Consider the following 26,065-nt stretch of genomic DNA (forward strand, 5'->3'; position numbering starts at 1 on the left):
GCGGGTGGAGCCCACGGAGCAGTTCCCCAGAGCTGGCAGTGGTGGCTCTGGGGTAGGCATTCGGGGCAGGCAGTGGCTCCTCCTTGAGGTGAGGGAAGGCAGAGATGGAGGCTGAGGCTGGTGCACACTCCGCCAGCTCCGGGAAAGTACTCCACTCCCCAGCCTCCTTGCTTCCCAAGGCAAAGTGGGGGAGCAGAGCAGTTTCCTGGGGCTGGTGGAGCCTGCCCCAGGCTCCCGCCCCTGCCTCTGCCTCATCTTGGGGAGGAGCTTACCTTCTGTAAATGTCGCATGCTGCAGCCTAGCTCCTATTCTGGCAGGTGCGCAGTCTAAAAAAGCTTGTGCACGGCCCAATTTTTACTCGTGTGCAGCCGTGCATGTGTGCGCCTTAGACAGAATCCTGGGTACATGTGGCCTTCCCCCTCTCTCCACCCCAAACAAAATATATGTATTTATGTTGTCTGCCTTCCTTTAGCATGGATTGCTGTCCAGGGTACATTTCTACTTTTATGGCTACTTATTCATTAAGCTTTCCACTGAAATGTTTACTTTCCCCAGCATTCCCAGCAATGAAGGTAAGTCAGTTTTCATCTTATGTATGGAAAAACTAAAATACAATAGTTGAGAGTTCTTTACAGCCTTAACAAATCTATAGCAAAGCTCTCAACTACAAAGGCTTCAGGGCTACCAGTTGAGAGTTAAGGTATGGACAGTGTTACTGTCATTCAGGTACGCACATGGAATTTTGAGAATAATCATTATCTGCTTACCTCTTATTAAAGAATATAAACAAAAGGTCATTTTCCTTCTAATTTTTAACACATTATTAAGACCTTTGGTAGGATTGCCTAGACTTAGTACAGTTGTGTTAATTGGTCTTACATCATGCAGAAGGCCAGGTAGAGGTGTACCTTGATTCAGTCTATAAAGATGTACCTCTACCCGGCCTTCTGCCTGACTTCAAACCAACACAGTTAACTACTTATTCTTATTATTTCGTTATATTTAGCAACTATTTGAACATCAAACACCTAAAACTATTCTAACATGTATGTTTTTTTACAGTTGCACTTTTATATGACCCATTTTGTTTGGGGTGAGGAAAGAGGGAGGGATACAGGTAAAGATGGCTTGAATGCAAATGACAGTCAGAGTTGCTTGTTTTTTTTTAAATTTGAGGAAATATAGGTGTTGGATTACATTTGTCCTATTAACAAGATAAAAATAATGTCATTTACTTGAGGCTGTTGAAAGACATGAAGCAAGTTGCTTTGGTTTTCAATGTCTTTTCCTTTTCAAGGCCAGCAGTTGAACTCCCTACTTGGAGTTGGATCTTGTTCATTTGAGTATTTATTGAAGCTGCTTACACTTAAACATGGCCTATATGTTTGCAGGATTTTCTGTACAGTTCAAATGAAAGGTTCAAGACAAAATTTAATCTTTAAAAGTTTATCAATAACCTCCTATATACACAGATATACACAAAGTGGTTCATGAGTTCCTCTCCTTGTTTTGTGCTGGTGAAGTTGACTGGCTGGATACCTCTCTTTTTAGCGTCCTACAGAAACAACTTGAATACAGGAAATACCAACTGTGGTTCCAGTAGTTATGGCTTTCTGTGAACTTGGTTCTTCTTAAACAACACTATCCATTTAGCTGGGCACTGACAGGAGTCCATATTCATCTGCTGTATCCAAAATTTTACAGATCACTGGTGACTCGACCTGAACAAAACAAAACAAAATGTTAATGACCACGAATAGGGTGCATAAGAGAATAAATATTTGCTGAGCAAGTGGTAGGCAAAGTTCTTTGAGTAGATGTGATATCGTTTATTAGACCAACTGAATATTTGGAAAAGAATTCCTGGCAAACTTACGGGCCCAGTCACCCTTCTTCAGGTGAAGGAAGTCTCTCCTGTTCTGAGACGCCAAGGAAAAAGAGAAGCTAAAAGTGTGACAGGATGTCATTGTGAACGTAAATAAGTAGAAATTAGGAAAACACAAAGGTAAAGCAGAGAAAGGAGCAGGGGAAAAAAGTAGGGGAGGTGGGGAAAGAAGGAAATTGTGTATTTTAACACAGATTCCTTATGTACTTCAGCCTGAAGAACTTGTAGTGTGGAAGCCACAGGGGAATTTTTTTTTGTAGTTAAAACCTGGTCACTATTAGTGGAATGGGTCCAGAGGGTTCTGTACACACAGAGTGGTGGCTTGGTAAGACAAGATCTGGTAATAGCAAACATTAATTCAGTGTTTCTTCTGAACAGGTACACATTCTGTATAGCTAGAATAAAGGTGTCTACACATTGGAATCTAGTACTATGAACAGATACCTGACCTAGTTTAAGTACCAAAAGCAATATAGCTGAATAAACACAGTGTAGCCCCATTCTAATATGTCCTGTTTCTCAAGTGTAAATTAGGCTATGTGGACTGAGCATATGTTCCTGTACTGCTTCTGGTATGCAAGCTAATGTGGGCGTCTCTACCACAATGCCTGTCCAAGGTAGGCTTAAATTAAGGTCAAAAGGTTCTGAAAAAGCTTCAGTACAGGCAGTCCTTGACTTACAATGTTTCTCACTTACAACGTTTATAATTGACACCCTGTTTCAACTTTATGACGTCAGTTTCGACTTACAGTGCTTGATCCAATGTGATGCCACACCAGCGAACAAGTTCGCTGCATCACTCATCTCCCTGGAAAACATCTGTCCAAACTTGCTTGGACACTTCCTTTAAGAAAGCAGATAAGACTCAAGAAAAATTTGCAGTCAAGACTCCTGAGAAGACTCCAGCCAAGAGCCCTTCAAAAAGTCCAGCAAAGTCATCTCAAAGAAGTCTTCCAAATCAGTGATTGCTATTTACAATATAAATACATTAATGTAGCTATTTTACTCACCTATAATTGATTGAGTACAAAATTCTGGGGTATTTTTGGTGAAAATAGGGCATCAGGCCTTTGTTCAGGGACCAATCCCCCATTTATAACATTGTTTCTTATGAGAAAATTGGTTCCAAGTTACAACGTTTCGATTTAAGACACGGTTTTCAGGAACCAATTGTGTTGTAAGTCCGAGGACTGCCTGTATTACCTACTGTATTTTTTTCACGTACCATGTCCCTTGAAATGAAACACACACCTTGTTTTTAGAAGACAGAATATAGAAATAAAGAATTGTTTTAGAGTCATAGCCAACCATGTGACAGGGCAAGTCCTCCTGGAAACACAGAGGCTGCTTGCAGACGTTTAAAAAAACCAAAAACACTTTACCGGAAGAAGCAGCACTTCAACCCGGCTTTGCAGCCTCTGTAAAGATTTTGGCATTTCAGCAGGGCTTTTTGGCACTTTTAGTTAAAGCTGATTCAATCAGCTATTAGATAAAACTGCCAAAAGAGTCCCACTAAAGTGCCAATGTTTACAGACACTGGGCAAGCTGGACTGAAGTAATGCACTGCCTCTTCTGGGCATGTGCGAGGCTTGGCACAGGAACGTTGAATTTAAAGTAAAGCACTTTTTTTTTTTAAAGTCTGCAAGCACCCAGCATGTCCAGGAAGCAGGAGTGACTTGGTTTGGCAGGACAGCAACAAGGCTAGTCCCCAGGCCCTTGGAAGGGGAGCGGCAAGACTGTTAGTTCTTTAATGTAAATAGTTCTTTATATCAGATGCTTTTCCTGCCTGAAAAACTGTGTATCCAAAAGCTTGCAAAAAAGAGTTTTTCCAACTATTTTAGTTGGTCTAATGAAAGATATTTGATTTACCCAAAGAACCTTGAGTTCCTGTTAGAAGTTTAACACTGGACTCGTCCCTGCTGCTTGCTGCCTCAGGGAGGCTGCTACCATTTATTGGCCCCAGACTAAGGTAGCACCAATCACCCATGCCATACTGGGACAAGACCACAAGTCTATCTGTCCCAGTATTCCCTGGGTCATGCTGGCAAAATGTGGAAGATAAGGAAAAAAGTATGCAGGGCCTATCCAGGCTGATACATCCCCTGCTCCTCTTTCCTTATAGATGCCAATAGCATAAGAGTGATGCTGTAGCTGTGATGGTCCAGAAATTATGTGAGAAGCAAGGATTTCTTAGGGCAATCTCTTTTACAGGATCAACTATGTAGCCAGAATAGTTAGACAAACTTTTGAATGCAGGGCACTCATCATCAGTTTTTGAATGTATTTCATTCAAAAGCTTGTCTAACTTTATCCTAACAATACAACTGGCTCAAAAGATAAAACCTTATAGCTGCCAGCATTTAGAAGCCTAGGAAGTCCTAATTTGGAACTTGCTCCCATAACTATTATGTTTAATACCTAATGACAGACTGGCCTATGAAGCCTGAATTTTTCCAGTTCCCTTTTGTACCCGGTTAAGTTGTTGGTCTCTACTTGTAGCAGTGAGTTCTATAATTCAGCTGCACAGCATGTGAAAAAAAACAAACAAACCTTTTTGTTAGTTTTAAACCTGCCTTCCAATAATTTCCTAGTGCGTCCCCTAGTCCTAGTATCACTGGCACCTCTGCCATTGCTTTAGCACAGCTACATACATTTTTGACATGTAGGGGGTGCACGAGATTGGTGGTGCACCCCCTGAAAGAAGTGCTGCCGACACTGCCGGTGGTGCCTGCAGGAGGTTGCTGCTTGCCCACCCCCAGGCAACGTCTGTGGGCCGTTGCTGACTGCTGGTTGGCATTCGTGCCCCATTCCCCTTCCCATATATGGGACCTCCCTGCTCACCACCACTGACACTACTGCCTGCAGGTGGTCACCATGCCTGCCCCCCACAGCCTCTGGGGGTACGCTTTGTTCATGGCTTCATATTCAAGCCCTCATGCAACCAAGTCAAACAATTATTGCCTTCCAGCTAATACTCACCATATCTCTGGCCACCTTCCCAAAGAAGTTTAATACATTAATACCCTGAATGACTTCTCTTTCAGACAGATAATGATGGTGGCAGGAGGAGAATGGATGGAATCTCAGTATGGCACCACACAGGCCCCTGATATGGGGGAAAGTAGAGGCCACCGCCATAAGAGGAAGGTGAGAATCGGAGGCAGAACTTCAAGAAGGTCAAAGACTAGAGGAAGTTGCAGGAAGTCCCAGAAATAAAGGGGGATGGAAGGGTGGCAGACAGAGCTCATAGGATGGAAAATGGAGGAAGATAAAGAACTAGTCTGTGCAATGATATTTGTTATGATTGGTCAGAGGAACAGATTACTTTAAAGAATTCTATATGACTAAGCTTCTGTAATGAAAACTAACTCTTACAATACAGCACTAATTCTTGTACTTTATACCGTTAACATTCTAGCATTCAACACCTTTAATTACAACCTTTAAAACATTTAATTTTAGGTTACCTCCCCTTATACCAAAGACTGCTCTCAGTGCACCAGAACAGGAAAAGGTGATGGTGCTAAACTGACATTTTCAGAACAGTTCTGAGCCAGACAACTCAGAGGCGAATCAAAGCTATCTATCAAACAGTTCTGAAACTATTTGAAAAAGAAATCCAATTTTGTTCTTCAGAGGCCCGACTCAAGAGGTCCAGATTTTATTTAGAAGTTTGAAGGAAAATTACATAGGTTTAAATATCTTGAAAGCTTCACATCACAAATGAAAAAGCCTCCAAGTCTGAGAGTTCTAAATCATTTGGAAAGTGAACTATTTTAGAATTGCTTCTAAATACCTTTGAGGCTACCTAGAGTGTGTTGAAATAAAAGCAGTTTAAGGGTTCGAGCATTGCATACACACATCTCCTTAAAATACACTTGGAAAACAATGCATTTGAAAATTCAGTTTACTGCTTATCTTAAATTCTGGGTTTTTGCATTTTTCTTTGGTAGCTTACAGCATCATTGATCCTGCAAAACCAGGATAGAAAATCCTCCCCATTTTGTCAAACTAACTTTCTAGTTCAGTTTTATATCTCTGGTCGCTACAGATTATAGCCCAAGACAAACAATCAGATATGCTTTATTTCCATTCTGATCTGAGTAAATTCAAGTTTACATACCCCAAGGATATACTGACAGGATTGAGGTTCCAGCATATACACAGTTACAGCATGAGGGGAATCTGATTCTTTACACCTAAAGAAAGAAAGGCTTTTAGTACATGCTGTAAAAACTGTAAAACTACATATTTCATTATAAAGTAAAAAAGCGCAAAAGTAAAGGATAAACTTCCTTGATGTTTACAGTTTTTTTATATACAGCAAAAGCTGTGTTATCCAGCATCCAGGGGGAACGGGGAGTGCTGGTTAATCAAAATTGCTGATTATCTGAGAGGCGTCTGTTCAGGCTGCTGCCTGTTTGGGCTGCCGCCTATCCCACCACGTCCAGTGCGTCAGTGCCGGGGAACAGAGAGGGGGGCCCCGCACAGGCTTCTTTGCTGTGGAGCTCAGCAAAACCGGAAGTGCCATGGTGGGACTTGCTGTTTTGCTTTTGCTGTGTGGATCAGCAAGTTAATAGAGCATGCCAGGTAGTAAAGTGCCAGATAGCACAGCTTTTACTGTGTCTGGCAGAATTCAGTTATTAGCTTCTAAATTTTATAATATTCCCTATTAATGAAAAGACAGAATATCGACAAAATTACTTAAGAATGTAACTTACTTCAATTTCACAGTCACCTGCCTTGGCTTGTCAGTTAAGTCACACACATCTCCATTTCCATAGAAATGAGAGACCATTCTGCCAGAAAATTTTGGAATTAGACATCAATTTGAAAAATCAGGTATTAACAATTTAAAATTCACAGCTTGCTTTCAGTATGTGTAAGACATCACTTTCCAACTCCAAAACATAAACATAACATGCACTAAAAAGGAAAGAAGGAAGAGAAAAAAAAATCTGACAAGCTATATTTCAGTTGCCTACCACCTGTGCCAATGCTTAAGGATATTCTGTTTTCTCTAAGGCCCAAGAGATAACAAATATTCAATTACAGCTGCTTTTGTGACTTGAAAAATCCTCTACAAAATATTCTGAAGGCCTGTTATTTCTACTACTAGATCACCCCGTTAGATAATTTCCCTCTATGTCCCTTCCTCTGCAGTATTAAGTATGAAGCCAATTTCAGCACTCAAATAAGGTAACCAGATACAGTGAATTTAATTGTTAAATAAATAAAAACCAGACGGTTCATTCCAAGGAAGTTTTTTCAAGAAACTAAGACAATATGCATTAAAGAAGACAACCTCAATGTAAAACTTTCAGGCATGAACATTAGTCAAAGTTGGAAAATTTCCAATAAGCATCTGTTTTCCTTGGGTACTTAAATCTCACTGAAAATAAATTAAATATTTTCTGTTCAATCTGCCTAGGTTGCACTTATTTTCAGTGAGACTTGAGCACCTAAGGTGCACACACACTTTTGAAAATGGTATTCAGGATAAATGTAATACTGAAGAAAACTATTTTCAGACAAGTAGTTAAAAGTTCATATGCTTCATTTTTAATCAAGCATTTCAAATGGCATGGAGAAGGATTCTATTTTTTGATTTTTAAATGCAACAGTCTGCATTTTAGAATGGAAAGTGAAGTGTTACGTTGGTGGGCTTAGAATAGTTTCTCAGTCAAATGGTTATTTTAAAGAGCAATTTAGAAGTGCTGCAGGGAAATAAACTCATGTTCTCAACATGTTATCTAATATTTAACCAAAAGGGACAAAAATAACCATTAACCTTACCTAACTGTCTGACTACCATCTTCTTTGATATGATAGGTTCTAGCTGGATTCTTCCTGGACCATTCAGTATGTTCTTCCTTATTCCAGGTGCCAACAACTACAGATGTTTTACCACTTTCTTTATCCTACAATAAGGACAACCCATATTTATTATCTTGTATCATGAAGTTGAAATGATTTTGCTATTGAGGGCATGAGACACAGTGACTTCTCTGCTATTTCTTGGTGGTAAAGATGTTTTTTCCAAAGCAGAGAAAAGGGCTTACATTCCAGGTCTTTCTTCATCCTTCCCCAAGAACAAGGGCAAGTAGGTTTTCAGAGTCCTCAATAGCTTAATTTAGAGATGTTAGAGAAGGCTTAGGATAGTCACCTTAACCTTCAAAGTGCCCTGACTTGTTCCAGAAGATTGGTTTGAGACTCTGGACCATCAGGGTGACCATATCACAAACATGATAAGGATTAGGTCACATTCTTTAAAAAAAAAAATAACATAAAAAAAATAAAAATCAGATTGTCTCTCTTAGCTGTTAATTACAATACATTTTTACTGCATTCAGGAAAATAACTGAGGCCACTCATATGCTAAATGGAAGGCTTTTTCTGGATAGCGAACTTACTTTCAATAGATTATATGCCTTGATAACCCGAAGAGCATGCCTGAAAACTATATTAAAATTTTTTCAACTCTGATATAACATGAGTGTCTGCATTTCACTGCATAGATTGAAATTATGCCATGCTGTCAATTTCTCCCATAAGTCAGGGGTTCTAACTGGATAAAATACAACCAGCCCTTCTTACTGCCCCGAGTTACAGGATCAGTTGTAGTAGCTGTCATACATTAAAAGCACCTGGTAGCCACCCAGTGGTAGAACACTGAAAATACTGTTTAAACATACCTCATGATACTGATGTACGTATTTGCCATAGCAGAATTCATACTTCCACCAACCAACACCCTAGAAAAAGAAATACATTTTTCCTGATACTCATTTAGCACTACTGTAGATTCAGAACAGCATGTCTATAACGCTGAGAATACTTAGAAGTATTTTTTGCCTTATCCCATTTTATTGGCTAACTGCTCGTGAGCATAACACTTACAATTCATCTATTTATAGCTGAATAAGGCAGTGTGTTTCTTTGTCCCAAATCCATCTATTTAAAACCATTCCCCTCTCCCTCCGTTTTAGAGGCAGGAGTAGCCACATAATCCACATTCCTTTCAACCACCCTAATTTTTCTAGTAAGTCATTTTACCCTCTTTTCCAATCCCTGTTCCCATTACAGTATTTCCTGTTACTTTCTCTTTTGTGCCTTAGTAAGTTGTCTTATAAATTCTGTCTTCCTTTCCAAAACCCAACATGTTTCAGTCTACAACAGTGGTTCCCAACCATGTTAGAACAAGGCACCTCATGGAAAATGTCAGCTCTTAGCTTTCACTTTTCATTTTTTGACTATGGAGAAATAACAGAGCAATTTTTCTGTTGCAGAGAATTCAGGGATACAAAGTGTCAAAACCATCCTGACTTGCTGCGATTTTTCTATTTGAAATCTCTGGGCTCATATCATGTGAATTGTGTATAGGTTTTTATATACATAACATTGTAAGTATTGCCTGATACCCTGTGATATCCTTAAAAGGTCCGCATGATACCAAGGGTGCTCTGGCCAATATGTAGCTAGTGTTACGTATGCTTTCTTGCGGTATTTAAGAATGTGGAACACTTCAAATTCAGCTTTTAGCTTTGTATTTTGACCAGAATTGATATGCAAGACAAAGCTAAAATCAGTTCAGAAATATTTGAGGCTCAGAGAGAGAAGGGGTCAATTATGATGACTAAATACTGGCTCTCTACCTCTTTCATGTAATTTCTTGTGCCAAAAAATAGGCTCATCTTTCAAAGACAATAATCCTTTACTTAGAAGGACACAAATATCATATGCTTGACAGAGTAGAGTTCCAGAGGGTAGACAACAAAAACATCAAATAAGCTCCTGAACTTGGCTAAAGAGAAACATCAAGGTCACTTTCTGGTCATTGGCAAAATTACAGAGAGGAAAGATACCTCCACCACTGCTATGAGAAATACAGCATATCATAGTTAAATGAAGAACTTCAGACTCTCTTAGGAACTGATTCATGCAAAACAAACATGCACATTTAGCCAATCTATTCTTCTCACCCCATGGAAGCAGTATGAACCACTAAGAAATTCCTTTATGAGCTGGTCATCAGTTAATTTGGAGATGTGGGTTGTTCCAACAGTTAACAACTGATGGGTTCCAACAGTGACTGGTTTATGGATAGAGGAGAATTTTTCTTCCTTTGTTGAATGAATTTCTTCCTGAAATTAATACATACAACCTTTTAGATTGTGTATGTCTCCTGATGAACTTTTAATATGCAGTTAATTAACATTAGAATAGATATCAAGTGAAGCAAGCAGTTGACAAATGCCTAAGAATTATTTCCATTCTTTTAAGGTAAAACACTTGAATCTTCAGAATAGCTAAGGGACAAAAAAAAGGCAGAAAAGCAATGGAATTTCAGTGAAGCAACTCAAGAATGGCAGCTGGGGGAAAAGAGGGCTGCAACAAATTTCACAGATCAGTAGCTCAAACTTTGATGTAGAGATATTTTTCAAATAAAATTGCTGCTATTAATAATACCTGTTGGTTGTTTACAGACCACTTAAAATATAATCTTGTAAAGTGACTTAGGGAGGGAACTAGCTGCACTAAACTTAAGGTTACATGTATTGTAAAGTAGATAAAATATGGAAAATAGACACCTTCCAGTTTAAAATTACAAGATTCCTACCTCCTTAACCCTTCTAAAAGGCATCTTCATCATTTCTTGCTGTTTCTCCAGCTGTTCCAGATTATGGGGTTTAAGTGGGGATCCTGGCAGTGACTGGCAAAATATGTCATTCACAGGGGAAGCCCTGAACCTGTCCAAATAAGTTATGGATACATCACTCGTATTCTTGTAAGTTGGTTAACACTATACATAAATGTTATGTCAGCACACTCATTCATTTCTGCATAGTAGTAAAAAAATTAGCTAGAACATATTAATTACTTCAGGGTTAAGCTTTGTATACAAGATATCAGATGAGCCCTTTTTTGGCAGTAACTATAAACACATTTTGACTGAACTTCAGGAGTGAGAAACTCACTGAGTTTAAACATAAAACTCTCCTGTACCATAAAAAAATGTATTAACAAATCTACCAAGCAGTTAAGTGAATGCAATCTCGCTCATGTTTTCTCAAATTACATACATAATGTTCCATGCAAAAAGGCAATTTTTATGGACCATCCACTGTTAATGCAATTTTAAATTATGGAAGCAAGCAATCAAAATCAGGAGGTATCAGAAGTTTAAGTTTAAACAATCTACCTTAATATTTTCACTTATACTAGGCACATGTTACAAGTTTTCATCATATGCATAAACATTATTACCATTACCAGTTAGGTCTTCTTGACTCTGTGCTATAAAAACACTTTCCCCAGCAATTTTCTAGGCTTATGGGTACTTTTGAAAGAGTCTCTCTTATGGGTGCTATAAAGTCTCTGTTGCACAGTGGCCTGGGCAGTATATGTATGGAAGTATAAAATTCCACTTTGCATTTAAGATTATTAATCAAGAAGTACTTTCAAATTAATAACTTTGTTCAAAAGGAAAACTCTGCACCAGAAAGCTGGAGTTTACTGGAATGTAGTTTTATGCAATTAAGTATTGCCAAAAAAAAAATCACTATATGCACTTAGGTATTTTTCATTTTTCCCAATATCAGTATAAGCATAAAAACAATGTATTAAAATACTCAGTACAGAACTGAGCATCTTACTCTTCCAACTGAGTTGCACTACTAATCATTAAGATGAAATAAATGGGGAAGGAAAGGAATCATGCCTGAAGCCACTTTAAGGAGTAACTTGCCTACTGCTACAGGAAAAAATGTATATCAGACACTTGCCCATAAGCTACCCTTAGCAGAGACTAAGTAAGCAGTAGGGGTGTGCAAAATGGGCTGTATTCGATTTGGATTCCGCCTGAATCGGGGACAGTAATTTGATTCGTTGATTCAGATCACTGTCCCCAATTTGATTCAACCAAATTCGAATCTGAAGATTTGATGCCAATTTGGAGAATTAGTGATTTGGACAGCTTTACATGTTTTTTCTACGTATCATAAGGTACCAGGTGCAGCCTGTGAACGCTGTGATGCTGGGGCGGATGAAGCATCCCACAGGAGCGTGGGAGCCCCCCCACGTGCTCAGCAGTGAACCCAGAAGTGGATTGGGTGTATTTCTGGTCCACTTCTGGGTCTGCTGCCGAGCACGTGGAGGGGCCCCACATGCCCCCACAGCTCAATGACTGGCCGAGGGGGACCCTGGGTGCCCCTCCAGACCCAGAAGGCACCAGCTGCCAAGCCGAAGGGGCTGGTGCAGGGTTGCCCCCAGTGCGCTCCCTGGTGGACCCGGAGGTGGACCATAAGTGCTTCTGATCCACTTCTGAGTCTGCTGTTAAGCACGCTGGGGAGCCCCCTCCGCGCTCCTGTGGGATGCTCCATCCACTCCACCATCACAGCATTCACGAGCCACCTGGTACCTTGAGGTATGCAGAAAAAATATTTAAAGCTGTGTCTCTATCCGAATCGCTGAATCTTCCTGCTCAACAGCCAGTGAAAGTACCAATTAACTGGGTTGCTACGTGTATGCTATAGTACATTTTCACCTACGGCTAAGTTTGTTTAGAGACAGAACTAGCATATCCAACACTGCTGGGCAAAAAAGACAGACTTTAAATCTTTAAATTCCCTCCTTCTGAGCACATCTTTAACTTGGTTCATTTCTACCTTAATTATGTGAGTTAGAGTGTTATTTTTGTTAGAATAGAACACTGAATAGTTCAGTGGTATGAACTGACTTTACTCACTCTTCAAGAAAAATCTGAAATACACATTTAGAGAAAGACCAAGTCTGGAAAGCTTTTACTACAAAGGAAGTTAAAAGTAACTGAAGAGGTCTACTGTGTTTAAAATAAAAGATGGGAGTTCAAATTAAAACTGAAACCATGCTTACCGTACATACTAATCCTCAGTGATCAATTTTAAATCATAAAAGTGGATATCAGTATGAAATACTTGAGTGAGTTGCCACTTATTCATTCTACTTTGCAAACATTTGTGAAATGAATGCGGGAAGTTTTTAGTGCCTCTGATTATTTTTTTTATTATCTAGGTTGACAGCAATTATTATCTCTACTTACATGCATCTCAGAAGGTGGAAAGGTAAATTAAAATGTCATTTTTTAAAATAAAAATACTGCAACTTTTTCTACCTTTCTGTATATTAAATTTGTAGGGGAAGCAAAATCCTGAAGTAAGTCTCCACTAGTAGTATTAAGTAAATGTTGCACTGATATTCATAGATCGTTTTTCAAAAGATAATATATGATCCTCACTGACAAGGAACCCAAGACCCATTTTCAGCAAGGTTCTAGAGCATGATTAGGACTGCACCTTACCCTGGACATGGGTCTCATACATGCAAATGAAAATGAACTACACATTTGGTCCCATGTGTAAAAGAACCATTATATCAGCTGAAATTTGGACACCATACCTATATTTAGGATGACTGCATAACAGAGGAGTCAATATGACCACTTCATATTCACAGGTAGTAACTTCTGCTACTGAAAGGATCTCATGTTTAGCTTCTGGATGACAGACGTACATCACTGTACTTGATCTGGGCAGGTTTTGTCTCAAACTACAAGGCGTACCATTTCCCATTTCTACTGGATAGTATGGAGTCATTTGACCCTCTATGTTTTTTGAAGGAATCTAGAGAAGAGAGATCAAGAGATAATTAGAAACTGCAACAGAGCTGTTTCATCTTTTCTGAAACATCATCGGACTGTGAAGTCTATCACATTACAAATTTCCTTTTATTGATTCTTTTTCTCTTCACAAGTAGTTGGATGGAGTTGTCAGTGGGTGAAGCCTTCTTTTACATAGGTAGAAGAATCGTGAATATTCAACAAAGTTAAAGCAATGGCTAAGTAGTACAAGTAGGGTAACACCCAAGAATAGATTTAAGAGCTATTATAGAGGACTGAAGATCAGGAAAATTAAATGGGAACAGATTAAAATGCACAAATATGCCACGGAAGCAAAATTCCCCCCTCTCTCCTTTCTTGTGTCTGGCCTATTAAGGGACTTATGTGAAGAGTCTAAATACATTTTTGGATGCTTTTTAAATAACGCAAGCACAGAATCAGTTGTGTGTGTGAGGACACATCTGCCCATGTCAGCCAATCTGTAAAAATGATTAAAGACTTTTAAAGACAAAATCAAAAGTTTACTTTATAAACTTTTAAACCCTGGCTTAAAAACAAGTCAAAATTCTGAATTCTTCTCCTTTATTTAAATAATACCCTTTTAAAGTTTGTTAATTAAATCCTTACCAATTTTGTATTTATTTTGTTGGGAAAATTTGTAATCTGCCAGTTTCTAGTCTAGTAACTATTTTTTTTTAAACTATGGATTACATTTTTTTTGTAAGCAAGTTAAGTGACCATTACAAATGTACTGTTCTGCAGGTATAGAAGTGAGCATTGACCCACGAAGGTTAGATCCACAGAAGGATTTAGGCACCTAAATCAAAAATCCAAATCCTCAAATGCCCCTGTTAAGTTGCCAGCTGGAACCTATAATAAAGATCTTTAGGCACTTGAATTAAGCTTTTGAAGATACTGGCAATGTCTACACGAGATGCTGACTATGCTGTAGCTTGTTACTACTGAGCAGTAGCAGTGTGTGGCAGTAAGCGTGACATGACACTACTACACAGCAGTAACGAGCTACTGCACAGTCAATGTCACGAAAAAGCTGTTTGGCAACACTACTGCACAGTAACTCCAACTGCTGCGCACTTAGCATCTCGTGTAGACATAGCCACTGAGGAATGCTTCAGTCCTGACAGTGCTTTGCAGCGCAGCACCTCTTGTATGCCAAAGCCCTGTTGGCATCCCCAAGCTAGGCATTCTTTGTCCTCAGGTATGCAGTTTGGTCACTATTTTCAGAGCAGCAGCTTCAGCTTTTCGTCCAATAGCTCACTAGGTAGACACTCATACAGGACATGAAAGATGTAGGCTAGGCTCATTTTCTCCTCAGCCTGAGGGATTCAAATGGAAAGCAACCTCAAAAGAGTGCCTTAGTAATTGCTACATGCTAAGGTAGGGTACAGGTGCTCTATTTTCTACAAAACCTGCTCCTCTGCGTGGAATAATGAAATAGTCATTGGGCATGACTATAGTGTAAGGGGGCAGGACACTTACTGGGAGCAGAGAAGACTTAGGTTCTAGTCCCTGCCCACTGAATACTTGAATATTCAGGGAGAGGAGGAAACTGAAGCTACATCCTGGACAAGTGCTCTAACCCCTGTGCTGTTGGATACAGTGGGCACTACAACATTTCCTCAACAGCTTTCACTTGACAGGACTGCTTATTCTTCAGTGCTTGAAAGAAAAGACATATGCAGCTAACTGCATCTGACCTTTAGGCTCAGATCTATGAATCCCAAGTAAAGAAAGTTTTCTGCCTGCATCTGGGTATAAAGTAGCTAAGCAGGATATAATACACAAATTTTGACTTCATCTGCTTTTGTGGCTGAAATGAATGTTTCCCAAGAAGTATTAATCAAATGTGCTCCAATTTACAAAATAAGGTATAGCAAGAAAAGAGCATGTCCATACAGAGTATGAGTCTACAAGTTAAAATAAGGCATGACTTGGATGTCTGACCACAGAACAATTCTGCTCTGGCTAACCCCCAAACTTAATATGCTTCAGGCATTTATCTTGTTCCGTTTTAAACCTTGGTAATATTACACTGAGTTTGAAGGCCTAAATTTCTTCTCCAAAAGGAAAGGCTTCCAGTGGAGAAGAGAAACACAAAGGAGTGCTATTGACAGAAGGTTGGTGGAGCCGTGTCAAGGATTTAGCAAGGGATACCAGGCTCTCTCTTTCCCTAGGACACCTATCTCTTACATACCTTTGTGTAGCCAAAGCCCAAGCAATCTTTGTTAATGAATAGATAGATGAATTTGTGGTAGGAGAGTTTCTGGACAAGCACAGAAACAAGTGTTGCCAGGCCAGAACATGACTGCATGTGCCTCTATAAGGAAAAGTTCCTAGGTTTTTATATATCACGTATATTTAAGTTGTGTAGCAATATTAAGGGCATTGTACAACTAAATATTTTACCAAGACTGAAAGTGATTTACTTATAAAAAATTGGCATGACCTTAGCCTTAATGTCCAGTAACTTGTGACTAGAAAGAAAAAAAAAACAAAACAGTAGATGGAGAAGAACAAGTAACCTTCTTTAATACTGGACCAACGATCAAAATGGGGGGAAAAAACCCTACTCCGAGGAACTTAATTCTCCACATACATGTTGGTTAGTGAACTGAGTATGTAATCTAATCTAGGTTTAAATTGCTTCCATGGCAGAATTTAAAGTAATGTTTTTCACTTGCCTCTTTTGTACTTTCTTTTGTATTTTCATTTTCTTCTTGATCTAGGGAATAATTAAGAATGAGTTAAGTGTAAAGTTCTTTTCAAAACTCAGTTAAAGTTTTATCCTACATGCAACATTCTAAGCTAAATATTTTGTTTTGTGTATGATATAGCGCTTTGCATACAGTAGGGTATGCCATTTATTTTCACCAGCTTGTAAGAGCAAGAGAGGAGAAAATTCACTTTTAAAATAATAAACTGAAGGGGGGGCAAAGGAACTGGGGTGCGGCTGGAGCGAAGAGGAGAAGCTATTTACGTTTAACAACTGGTGAGTTTAAAAGGCTGCATACCAGGAGCTCCTGCCTCTCCTCACTCCCTAGACTGAGGGAGCACAAGAAGTATACTGTGCACCAGTGATCATCACTGAAGATGTAGTCTGTAGAGGGGCATTAGGCATTAGCATATGTTACAGTAACTCTTAAGAGTGCTCTGATATGTGGCAGGATCACAAGAGAGACATTACCCTTGTTGTGTAATTAATGTGAGTTTCATATTTTCACTCATAACTTGTCAGATGTTCAAGAAATGTATCCTGCAATAAACATGGTGAACCTGCCTCAAAGAAGTTAATTGTTGGACATGGAACTTCTTTGTGGAACCCACGTATCCTACATTAATTTTAACACCTGGTACATTACTTAGACCTCCCACTATCCTGCAGTGCTCTGCTCTTTGTCTTCCACCTCCAAGAGTAACGGGGGCAGGGGGAGCATCTGCCTTGCTGTTAACTTGACGGATGTTGAACTGTCAGGGAGGCTTGCACACAGCCTTGTTCCAACTGCTTCCAGGCAGCAAAGGAAATGCTGCTGCTGCTTCCGCCAATGACTCACCAGAGGCAACATCCAATATCCCCTGCCAGCCCTTGCAACTTGTGGGTATCTTGCAAGTAGCCCTAGTCCCAGGCTGCTTTCCTACCCCTTAAACTACTCAGGTTGCCAGCACACCCTTTAAAGTCCTGGGGACAGGGGGAGCCAAGGAGCGGCCCTTTATTGTGGCCTGGTTGGAAAGTGTGTCTTTGCTATACTCCAGACAGAGTAAAAGGAGGGGTTTATCTTATAGCCATTTGTAAGACTTCACTTTCTACAAAATTTGTAGCACTGTGAGATCACATTCTCAACTTAGGAGGTACTTAAATTCCATGTACAGAATCCAAGAAAGGTTAGGCACCCCAGAATGGGATTCAAAATAATAAGTACCCAAAGAGAAGAAGCCTTATCTAGCTAAAGGAAGTGCCAGAGAGGGTTATGGCTGAAATCTTGCTTTTGCCGTTTTAGATGACTTCTTGTAGGTCTGAGTTAGCCATCAGTGCGAGAATAAGTTTCACAACACAAAACACCCTTGGATTTAAGTGCCAAAGTCATGCCTTTAGGGCAGCGGTTAGCATCCTTTTTTTGGGCTGCAGGCCAGAGTGACCCAGTGTAGAGCAGGGGTGGACAATTATCTGGGCTTAAAAACAACTTAAGCAGTTCTGGTGAGCTGTTGGAGGCTGGAGTGAGGGGTAGGAGTGCTGACCCACCCTGGCATGCTGAGGAAGGGGCGGCATTTGATCCTATCTGGCCCCAGGCCCATCTGCCCTGCACCCACCGCTGGAGGTCCTGGATGGGTAAGGTCTCCATGGAGACTGTCTGGGAACCCCATGGACAGGGTGCACTCATCTGAGTGGATGTGATGGGGCCACAGGTGGGCAGGGAGCAGCAGTGGAAAGCAGGGCAGGTAGGTGAGGCCATGATTGCTGGCTATGGACAGTGTGGGCCTGGGGTTCAGGGCCAAGCCGCCATCCATTCCCTGCATGTCCCCACGATGGGGGTCAGTTCCATGGACAGGGACTGCCACTCCCCATTGGCCTGCAGCCCCATGCCATCTGCCTAGCTGAGTGCCCCCTGCCTCCAGGGGTCCCAGCCAGTCTCCCTGGAGACTCTGCCTGCTCTGTCTAGTGCCTCTAGCAATGGGTGTGAGGCAGAGGGGCTGGAGTGCCTGGGAAATGGGGCTGGGTCTGCAAGCAACACAGGCAGCAGTAGTCAGAAGAAGCCACTGCCACGGAGGCTCCTGAGCTGAGTCCAGCTGCTGTGCTACCCCCACTGTCCTGTGTGCCCTGGGGTGGCAGAATAAGCTGCACATGCCATGGCCTGAGATGCCCCCCATGCCTGGATCATGGGTCTAAGGGACCTGCCATAGGCCACAGAATCCCTTGGCACCCTGGATTTGGTCCACAGGCCATATTTTGCTTCCCTCCTCGCCCCCCAGTGTTAGAAATGGGAGGCAGGTACAAGGACCCAGTTGTCTCTGCTGGCACTTTTCCCCACAGTGGCAAGGGGAAACTACTGCCGCTAACCCCACCCCCCTGCCAAATGCCGCCAAAGCCTCATTTCCATGGGCTGGATCACGGACTAAACACTGACTTCAGCTCTTTTTCAAGAAAGGAAAGACATGATAGTTTTGGTATACATGCCTTTCACAAAACAGCTGGCAGTGCACTTGCCCAGGACATGGCAAAGTGGAGTTCTAGGCCCTCCTCAAACTGAGAGATTCACACCCACAACTCCCACCTCCTAGGGGAGCCAGTGCAAGGGCTCTCTTTCTACTGCTATCTTTGAATTGATACCAGAATATAACAAAGAATTCATGATTAACAAGTCAGAGATAAAGGGAGCACAACTGGAGCCAACAATTACAGCCTGGTGGTTATGACACTTTCCAGGGAGACGCAGATTGAACTCCCTCTCACCTGAGTTGAGAGGAAGAGAGGGTAAAAGAATTGAGGCAAGTGCTTTACTACCTAGGATATTATGTAATAAAGAGAAAACTTCTTCTCCTAGCCAAGGTTTTCACCAAAAGTGACTGTGGCTGTTATTCTTTGTGCTGAGTTCAATGCAGCCAATAAATTAGATGCGTTCAGAGCATACGTGCCGGATCAAGCTCTTCAATGGACTGCAGTGCAGGGATACCCAAGTGTGGTTCTCAGACATGCTTAGGTGTCAGACAGGAACTGAGATGCTCAGATATGCCAAAACAGTAGCCGTTCTGGGCAGTTGCAGAAGCAGCATTCAAAGAATCTGGAATACTTTACTGGTGAAAACTTAGGTTGCCCAGAGGCTGGACAGGAATTCTGTGGATAACAGTCTGGGATGTAGGCCCCTAAGTGGTTTTGTTAAGGTGGTACAGAAATTTTTAAGGCCTTCCAGAGCAATGCAAGGTTTACCATTGTTGACTCTGCTTTACCATTGTGTAGGAGTGTCCACAATCAGATATGTAATGTCCTAACACAAGGAAGTCTCTGCCCTATACGGCTTATGGTCTGACAGACAAATAGCTAGAGATGCAAAAAGATCAACATACATTCTATTCTCCAGACTGTATATATGTTCTCTCTCTAATGCCCCTCTACTAGAAAGAATTAATTGGCTACTTTCATGTTTCCACACAAAATTTCTAGCACACTCCTGTGGTAACAACAAAATAATGCCAAAAAATATAAAATGAAACAAAGAGAGCAAAAAATAAACAGACAAACCTGGGTCTGCTAAGGGATTCTTTATCATCATGTTTCCAAGGAAGTATTCTTGGATGTTTATTTTCTACAATCAAAATACATAGTTATGTAATATAGTGCAGGTAAAATGCTCTCAGAATATTTGAGAAAAGATATGTTCATTCCTGTAAGACTGTTTGCTGTGGCATCAGAAACCAAGTGTCAGTTTTAAGGCCTACTCCCATTTGGTACTCAAAAGCTTTGAGAAACATACCTGGCCAGTTTCTTTTTCCTCATGATATTGACGAATGTGTTTACCATGACAGACTTCGTATGTCCAGTAAGATTCAATCTAAAAAGAGATTTACACTCTAGTTAATGACAATCATAATTTTTAACAAATGTAAGGCTTCACTTTGGATTTTGCTGCTCAGCTTTCAGTCTGGGCCACACGAAGACAGAAACATGAATTAACAAAAATTGCAATCCTCTCATGATTCTAAAGATATTGACCATTTTCCGTGTATATCTAATTGGTAAAATTACACTGGTCTTCAGTTGAGATTGTAGGCCAGGATTTATTTTAGGTGAATCATATTAGAGCCAAGTAATTCTTCATGGAACAGTCTGATCATAGGGTTATAGGACAGATCAGCTATGGTTACTGCTCCAGACAGTACTTGAACTACTAGTTGAGGTGACCTGCCCCTCTTTGTTGGCATGGAACATAGGCGGTGCATAGTGGGGGCACATGCCCCCCCTGAGATTGGCCCTCACTGGCCAGGGAGTGTGGGGCAACAGCTGGTGCCCTCCTTGAGATTGTGGGGGCGCTGAGAGAAGCGCCAGTGGCACTTCTGGCACTGCCCCTGGTCAGTGATTGGCTGCTGGGGGACACCCCTTGCCTCACCCCCAGTTGGCGATTGGCCGCTGGTGCCCCCTTAGTATCATTAAGCACTAGTCACCCATGGCATGGACGTTATATTAGGACTACCAGATCAGCATAATTCTGGATTCACTGTCCCTGGTTCTCAGTGCCACCCTGTTTGGAGCTAGGATCTAGTTCACTCCCAAAATATCAAAGGCCAGTTAAAAAAAAAAAAAAGAGAGAGAAAAAAACCAACATATTTAAAAAGAGTAATAATGTACTGGGAAATAAAGTTACGCACGATAAGCAAGCAATTCTAGGGTATCTATAAGAACATATCTTTTGGTCTTGCAATAAATCCACAGCATATCTTTTAACCACCAGCTGTTACATATTTTGGCTCGAATGCTGGAAGTGTACTCTTCTATTCCCCATTTACAAATTGCTGCTGTAACCACACAAACTACTCAAATTCTCGGAGACCTATTTAGAACAACTGTTTTCAACAATAACAATTTAAATATTAAATCCAGTGAAGATTTGGAGAATGTATTTCTGCTTAAATTACCAGTTGGAATCTTAGGTACACATTTATTTTTTTTACAGTAAACATTAACAGGGGGTGGGATATAGGCATTTGCTAACTTGCATACCAAAGAACTAAAACAGGAAACATACTCTATATGAACAGCTACTTTGTTTAAAGAGAGGCTCCAACAGTTCTCTTGGACTAGGACCTTTGTAATCCTTCTCTTCTTCCTAGAAGAAATAAAATTATTCCACGTTTATTCAGTATACATTATTCAGTACACACACACACACATCTATAGATAAAATTAAATGTACAATGGTCAGATTATATTTATCCAAATAAGAAAAAAAGCTGATTTGTAAGGATATAAGGCAGTAACCAATTATGGTCCCCAAGAACTTGCCCAATTAAAATCTATAAGTATTTTTAATTGGGATGGGACAATGATTGTAAGTCAAAAACAAACTAGACAAAATAGATGTATTCAGGGATTATGCAAATAAAATACAGTACAGAAATTTGTTTGCTTTTTGTGTTTTAACTCAGAAGTGACAGCTGCAAATTAGATGAGAGAATACAAGGCAAAAAAGCATTCAAGCTGAGGAGAACATAATTTCTATAGTATATAAATAACTTCTATAACCCGTCTCATTAGTTCTTTCTTTATGGTATGTGTATATAGTAGAACGTGTTTGTCACCACATTTTCACAGGACAAAGACGTTTGAAGTTATAATTTAGAAGACGTAGGAGTGAAAAATCTATGAAAACTGATTTCTTTCCACAGTATTCTATTATAAAAGCCTAAGTCTGTCCGTCTGTCTGTCCATAACACTTTATTCCACGCTCTGATTGGCTGACAAACAGCCATGAACACCTTCCCAGTGCTAGGGTAGAGAGATCCATTATGTTGTTCTTTAGAATTAATATATTAGTAAGTTAACTGATTTTTTCTTAATTTGAGTACTGTTGTGCAGAGATATGAAGTAAACAAGAAACAACTGCAACCAGCCTCATTCTATTGATAATTCAAAGATCACTGACAACTAAGGCAGTACATTAATGAGCTCTAGGACTGTGTGGCTCCAGCCTATTCTGTCATCACTAACCACACCCCACCTGCTGTAATGGCCTGGTGATCTCACTGTGCCCACACAGGGTTTCTAGAATAGTTGGGGCCAGGTCCTCATTCTCTCTCCCTCAGCCTCTACTTGGCTTGCCTTTCCTATTTTAGCACTGCCTTGCTTTTTTTTTTTTTTTTTATTGTTGTTCTTTCAAATTTTGCTGAGTTTCTTTACAGATGGGAAGGCCACCAGCTGCCTAGGTTCAAGCCCTAGGGCTAGACTGCACCATTTTGTAAGTGAGCCAACAGGTACAGAAGTGAGGTGACTTGGTGACAAATGTACATGTGATCTAGTACACATGAGCTGTTCCCACAAGCAGCCTTGCTTCAATAGGAGCTGCAGAAGATATGAAATTTCATATCTTACTAGCCTCGACTGCTGCTTCTATTCTACACCTCCCCCATCGGCTTACTCTGTTACCAGAACCTCCCCTACAAAGGAACTCTAAGCTAGCCGTTCCACTACCACTAACATAAAAGTCTGTTTCCAAAGCTACACACATCCTCTGTCGGGAAGAAAATACATTTTCCTCTACTTATTATGCAGAAAATTCTCAGACTGCTTTATTCCTGCCAAATCATTCCACTCTGTTCAGGAAAAACCCAGTAGTGGAAAAGCAATGAAATAAAATCAACCTGTAGAGCTATAGTCAAGTATTAGTGCTAAAAGGAGAATGACCTCCCCATCTTCCTCTTAGGTTATGCAAAGTTCTACTTTGCCTCCAAATCCACCCCCCTTGGCAATTGCCCCCCTCTTCCTATTTCAATTTACTAATTAAATCAAATGTTTTTAGTTACTACAGCAAGAGAGAGGTTATGCCGGTGGGTACAGCAAAACTCTTGGGGCACTTTTACATGCTCCAGGGGTGGGGGGGATGCTTTAATTAGAGCAGCTCTAAAACACCACGTCTTGTGTATCAGTGTCCCCATGCTTAAAAATTGCAGTGGAAGTGCTTGAACTAAAGCTTTAGTTAAAAATGGTGGTGGGGGTACTTGAAATGTGGGGATGCTGATACATGAGATGCAACAGGCTGCTGGAGTGCCATGCTCCAATGGACTTGATTAATCGAGTCTGCTCTGATGCCCTGGAAATCCAGCACATCAGAGCAGCCTCTGTGCTTGTGCATAGGTGCCCTTAGATTGTATGATGCAGATTCGAATGTTGAAACCTGACCCACAATCAGTTAATGCAGCCAGTAGTTAAAGCATGTTTCTGAACCTGACTGCCTCCAAAATCTCCCAAACAGCTAGTCACTGACATTTTTATAACCTTTGAATACCAAAGACACACTATTCCATCTTGGCAGACAAGGACCTGACCGTAATTATATATTTTCATCTCTCAACTGCAGTACAGTGCAGCAGACCTACATAAGAAGCCATCAGTCCCTCTGCGAGCTCCAACTAGTGCAGAACACTACTGTGAATTTTTCCAGGTCCTGCAGACACACCAAGTCGACTTCTTAAACAATACAAACTCAATTCAAGGTCTCAATCTTCACCTTCAAGACACTCAATACTCTGGAGCCCAGAATATCTATGACATTGAACGGCCTACCTGCAGTACAGGTGCCAGAACTTTCATGGGTGGGTGGGTGGGTGGGTGTGAGAGAGAGAGAGAAAGAGAGAGAGCAGACTGGGGCAGGATGAGCAGCACAGTGGCAGATCAGGCAGGGAGCAGAAGGTGAAGCAGAAGATCAGATAAGGAAAAGGGATCAAAATGGCATGCAGGAAGGATGTGGGGCAAATTTGTGCCATACTTGACCCCCACTGATCTATGAAATCACTTGAAATCTCAGGAAGAAGCACGGTGGGAAAGCTCATCTCTGCAGGAAAGAGCGTTTTTCTCAAGAGCTGTCTTTGATCATGAACCTAACTCTCACAAGAACAAGAATGTTGCATACTTCGCTAATTTCCACTACAACTACAAGACGTGCTTTCTAATAGGCCATCTACCAGAAACACATCACGTTCATTTATAAACCTGTACCCTGCACTGCATGCACTTAGTTCTCTCCCTACAGAGGGGAACAGGGAAAGAACAAAGCTCACGCACCAGCCATAACTTGCATCACTTAACACCCTGCTTGCAGGCACTCAGAAACCAGGGTGATAAGTGGGGTATGGCCCTACAGAGAACTGTTATTCATGACCACTGTGTTCAGAGAATATGAATAACGCTGACACTCTGCTTGAGAAGTTGGCCACTCATTTCTTTTAAAGGAGTTTTTATGTCCTGGAGACACAGCTTGTAACAGCAGCAAACCCAGCAGGAGCCTGGAATGACCCTTTTGGCCCAGGCAGGATCTCAGCACTGGTTCTGGAAGGCTGCCTGGTTGCGTGCTATCCATGCTGCACGCAGCCCATTACATCAAGGCCCAAGCGCGATGCACCCTGCCAGGGGAGCCCGGCCCGAAGGGAAGGGAGCTGCACTCTGTTTGACAGGAGTGTCATGAACAGGCTGCAGGTGCAGCACTGGCCATTCCAGCGATGGGTCTTAAATTTCAGCCCCACCCCCCACTGGAGTCGAGAAAGCCTCACTAGTAGGGATCAAAGTGCCAGACCCCTTCCCTTGCTCCCCTCTCCTTCCCTTTTCTGCCTACCCCCCCCAACCCAATGTTATTTGATCCCAGCAGTCTTTCTCGCCCAAGCACAGGGGGCCTGGACCCGATGATCTGAAAGGTCCTTTCCAGCTCCTAACAACTATGAAACGGCCCCAGGAAGCTCACCTCATCCCCGCTTGCTATCAACGGGAGCAGGCACTTGTACTTCTCCTTATCCACCGTTGTCATGATGATGTAATTGTCCTCTTTGTACAGCACGCCAGCAGTGGGCTGAAACGGCACAACCTGGAGTCAGGTGGCCCCTTGCAGGGAACAGCTGGGCTCAGGGGAGCCACCCCTGGGCTCAGCCCAGTGCAGGAGCTTCAAACTGCCAAATTTTAAATATGAAATTATCGTATTGGAAGCTCAAAATGATTTGCTGAAAAACTATTGTGCACTGAAAAAATACGCAACAAGTCTTCTTATTTACTTTGTATTGCTTACTGTAAGTCCCAGTGAGGGAGTGAGAACTGGGTCAAAGTTTAAACATATCGTTATTTTGAGGCCAGCCATCATAAGGAAGTGCCAACAGCAAGCCCAAAAGTCAGTTAAGACTCTCTGAGAGTGACTTAGGTTTTGCATATACTGCATCAATTAGCTGCCTCAAAAACGAGTGTGCATCCTGAACACTTTCACTATTACTGATCACACAAGGCTGGAAACCATGATAGAAATAAAATCGTGACCTGCAGTATTACTAACTCTCAGGATTTTGGGCATTGTTCTTAAAGTCTATGCTTTGGCCACATGAAAAATAAACTCTTGCTCTTGTCTAGAGTTATAAATATAAATCTAGATAAAAGAAAGAGAGATGCTTTTTCACATGCCAGAAGCGTAGTCTTTTAAGAATGCCCAAAATCATGAGTCGGCCACACTGCACCTGGCAAGACTGAAAGCGACCCGCTCCCACCCCCGGCACTGACCAGACTGAACTCGGTGCCAGGCCAGTTCACCCTGAAAGGGACGTCGTCGCTGAGCTGCGACAGCGCCCGGCTGCCGGCCCCCGCCGCCGCCTCCAGCAGCCCGCACAGCAGCGCCAGGCGCACGGGGGGCGCGAGTCGCCGGCCCCCCGTCATACCGCCGGCGGGGGCCGCGAGCCGCGCAGCACCGACCCAACCACCGCAAACCGGCCCGGCTACCCACGCCAGCCACGTCTGCTTCCGGCGGCACCGCCACGTCACTTCCGGGCCT

General features: G+C 41.6%; 1 protein-coding gene across 1 annotated transcript; it reads right to left on the minus strand.

The window, feature by feature from the left end:
- Nucleotides 1-1,413: 1,413 nt before the first annotated feature.
- Nucleotides 1,414-25,965, minus strand: ERLEC1 (endoplasmic reticulum lectin 1). Its single transcript, XM_019549304.1, has 14 exons — nt 25,798-25,965; nt 25,001-25,105; nt 21,296-21,376; nt 20,027-20,104; nt 19,795-19,858; nt 16,244-16,284; nt 13,322-13,545; nt 10,506-10,635; nt 9,868-10,029; nt 8,581-8,640; nt 7,682-7,806; nt 6,607-6,684; nt 6,009-6,084; nt 1,414-1,721 (listed from the first exon to the last, which is right to left on the minus strand). Exons 1-14 carry the CDS (start codon nt 25,948-25,950, stop codon nt 1,650-1,652), a joined length of 1,449 nt encoding a protein of 482 aa, XP_019404849.1. The 5' UTR covers nt 25,951-25,965; the 3' UTR covers nt 1,414-1,649.
- Nucleotides 25,966-26,065: the final 100 nt, after the last annotated feature.

The sequence above is a fragment of the Crocodylus porosus genome, unplaced genomic scaffold (assembly GCF_001723895.1).
Source record: "Crocodylus porosus isolate Cpor-Errol unplaced genomic scaffold, CroPor_comp1, whole genome shotgun sequence".
Lineage (NCBI taxonomy): Eukaryota > Metazoa > Chordata > Crocodylia > Crocodylidae > Crocodylus > Crocodylus porosus.

Excerpts from the sequence above, each read along its gene's own strand:
- ERLEC1 (XM_019549304.1), bottom strand. The coding sequence starts at position 25,950 with ATGACGGGGGGCCGGCGACTCGCGCCCCCCGTGCGCCTGGCGCTGCTG. Across the intron at positions 20,105-21,295 it reads AAAGTAGCTGTTCATATAGA|ATTGAATCTTACTGGACATA; the intron begins GTATGTTTCCTG and ends ATCTCTTTTTAG. Across the intron at positions 16,285-19,794 it reads GAATCCCTTAGCAGACCCAG|ATCAAGAAGAAAATGAAAAT; the intron begins GTTTGTCTGTTT and ends ATTATTCCCTAG.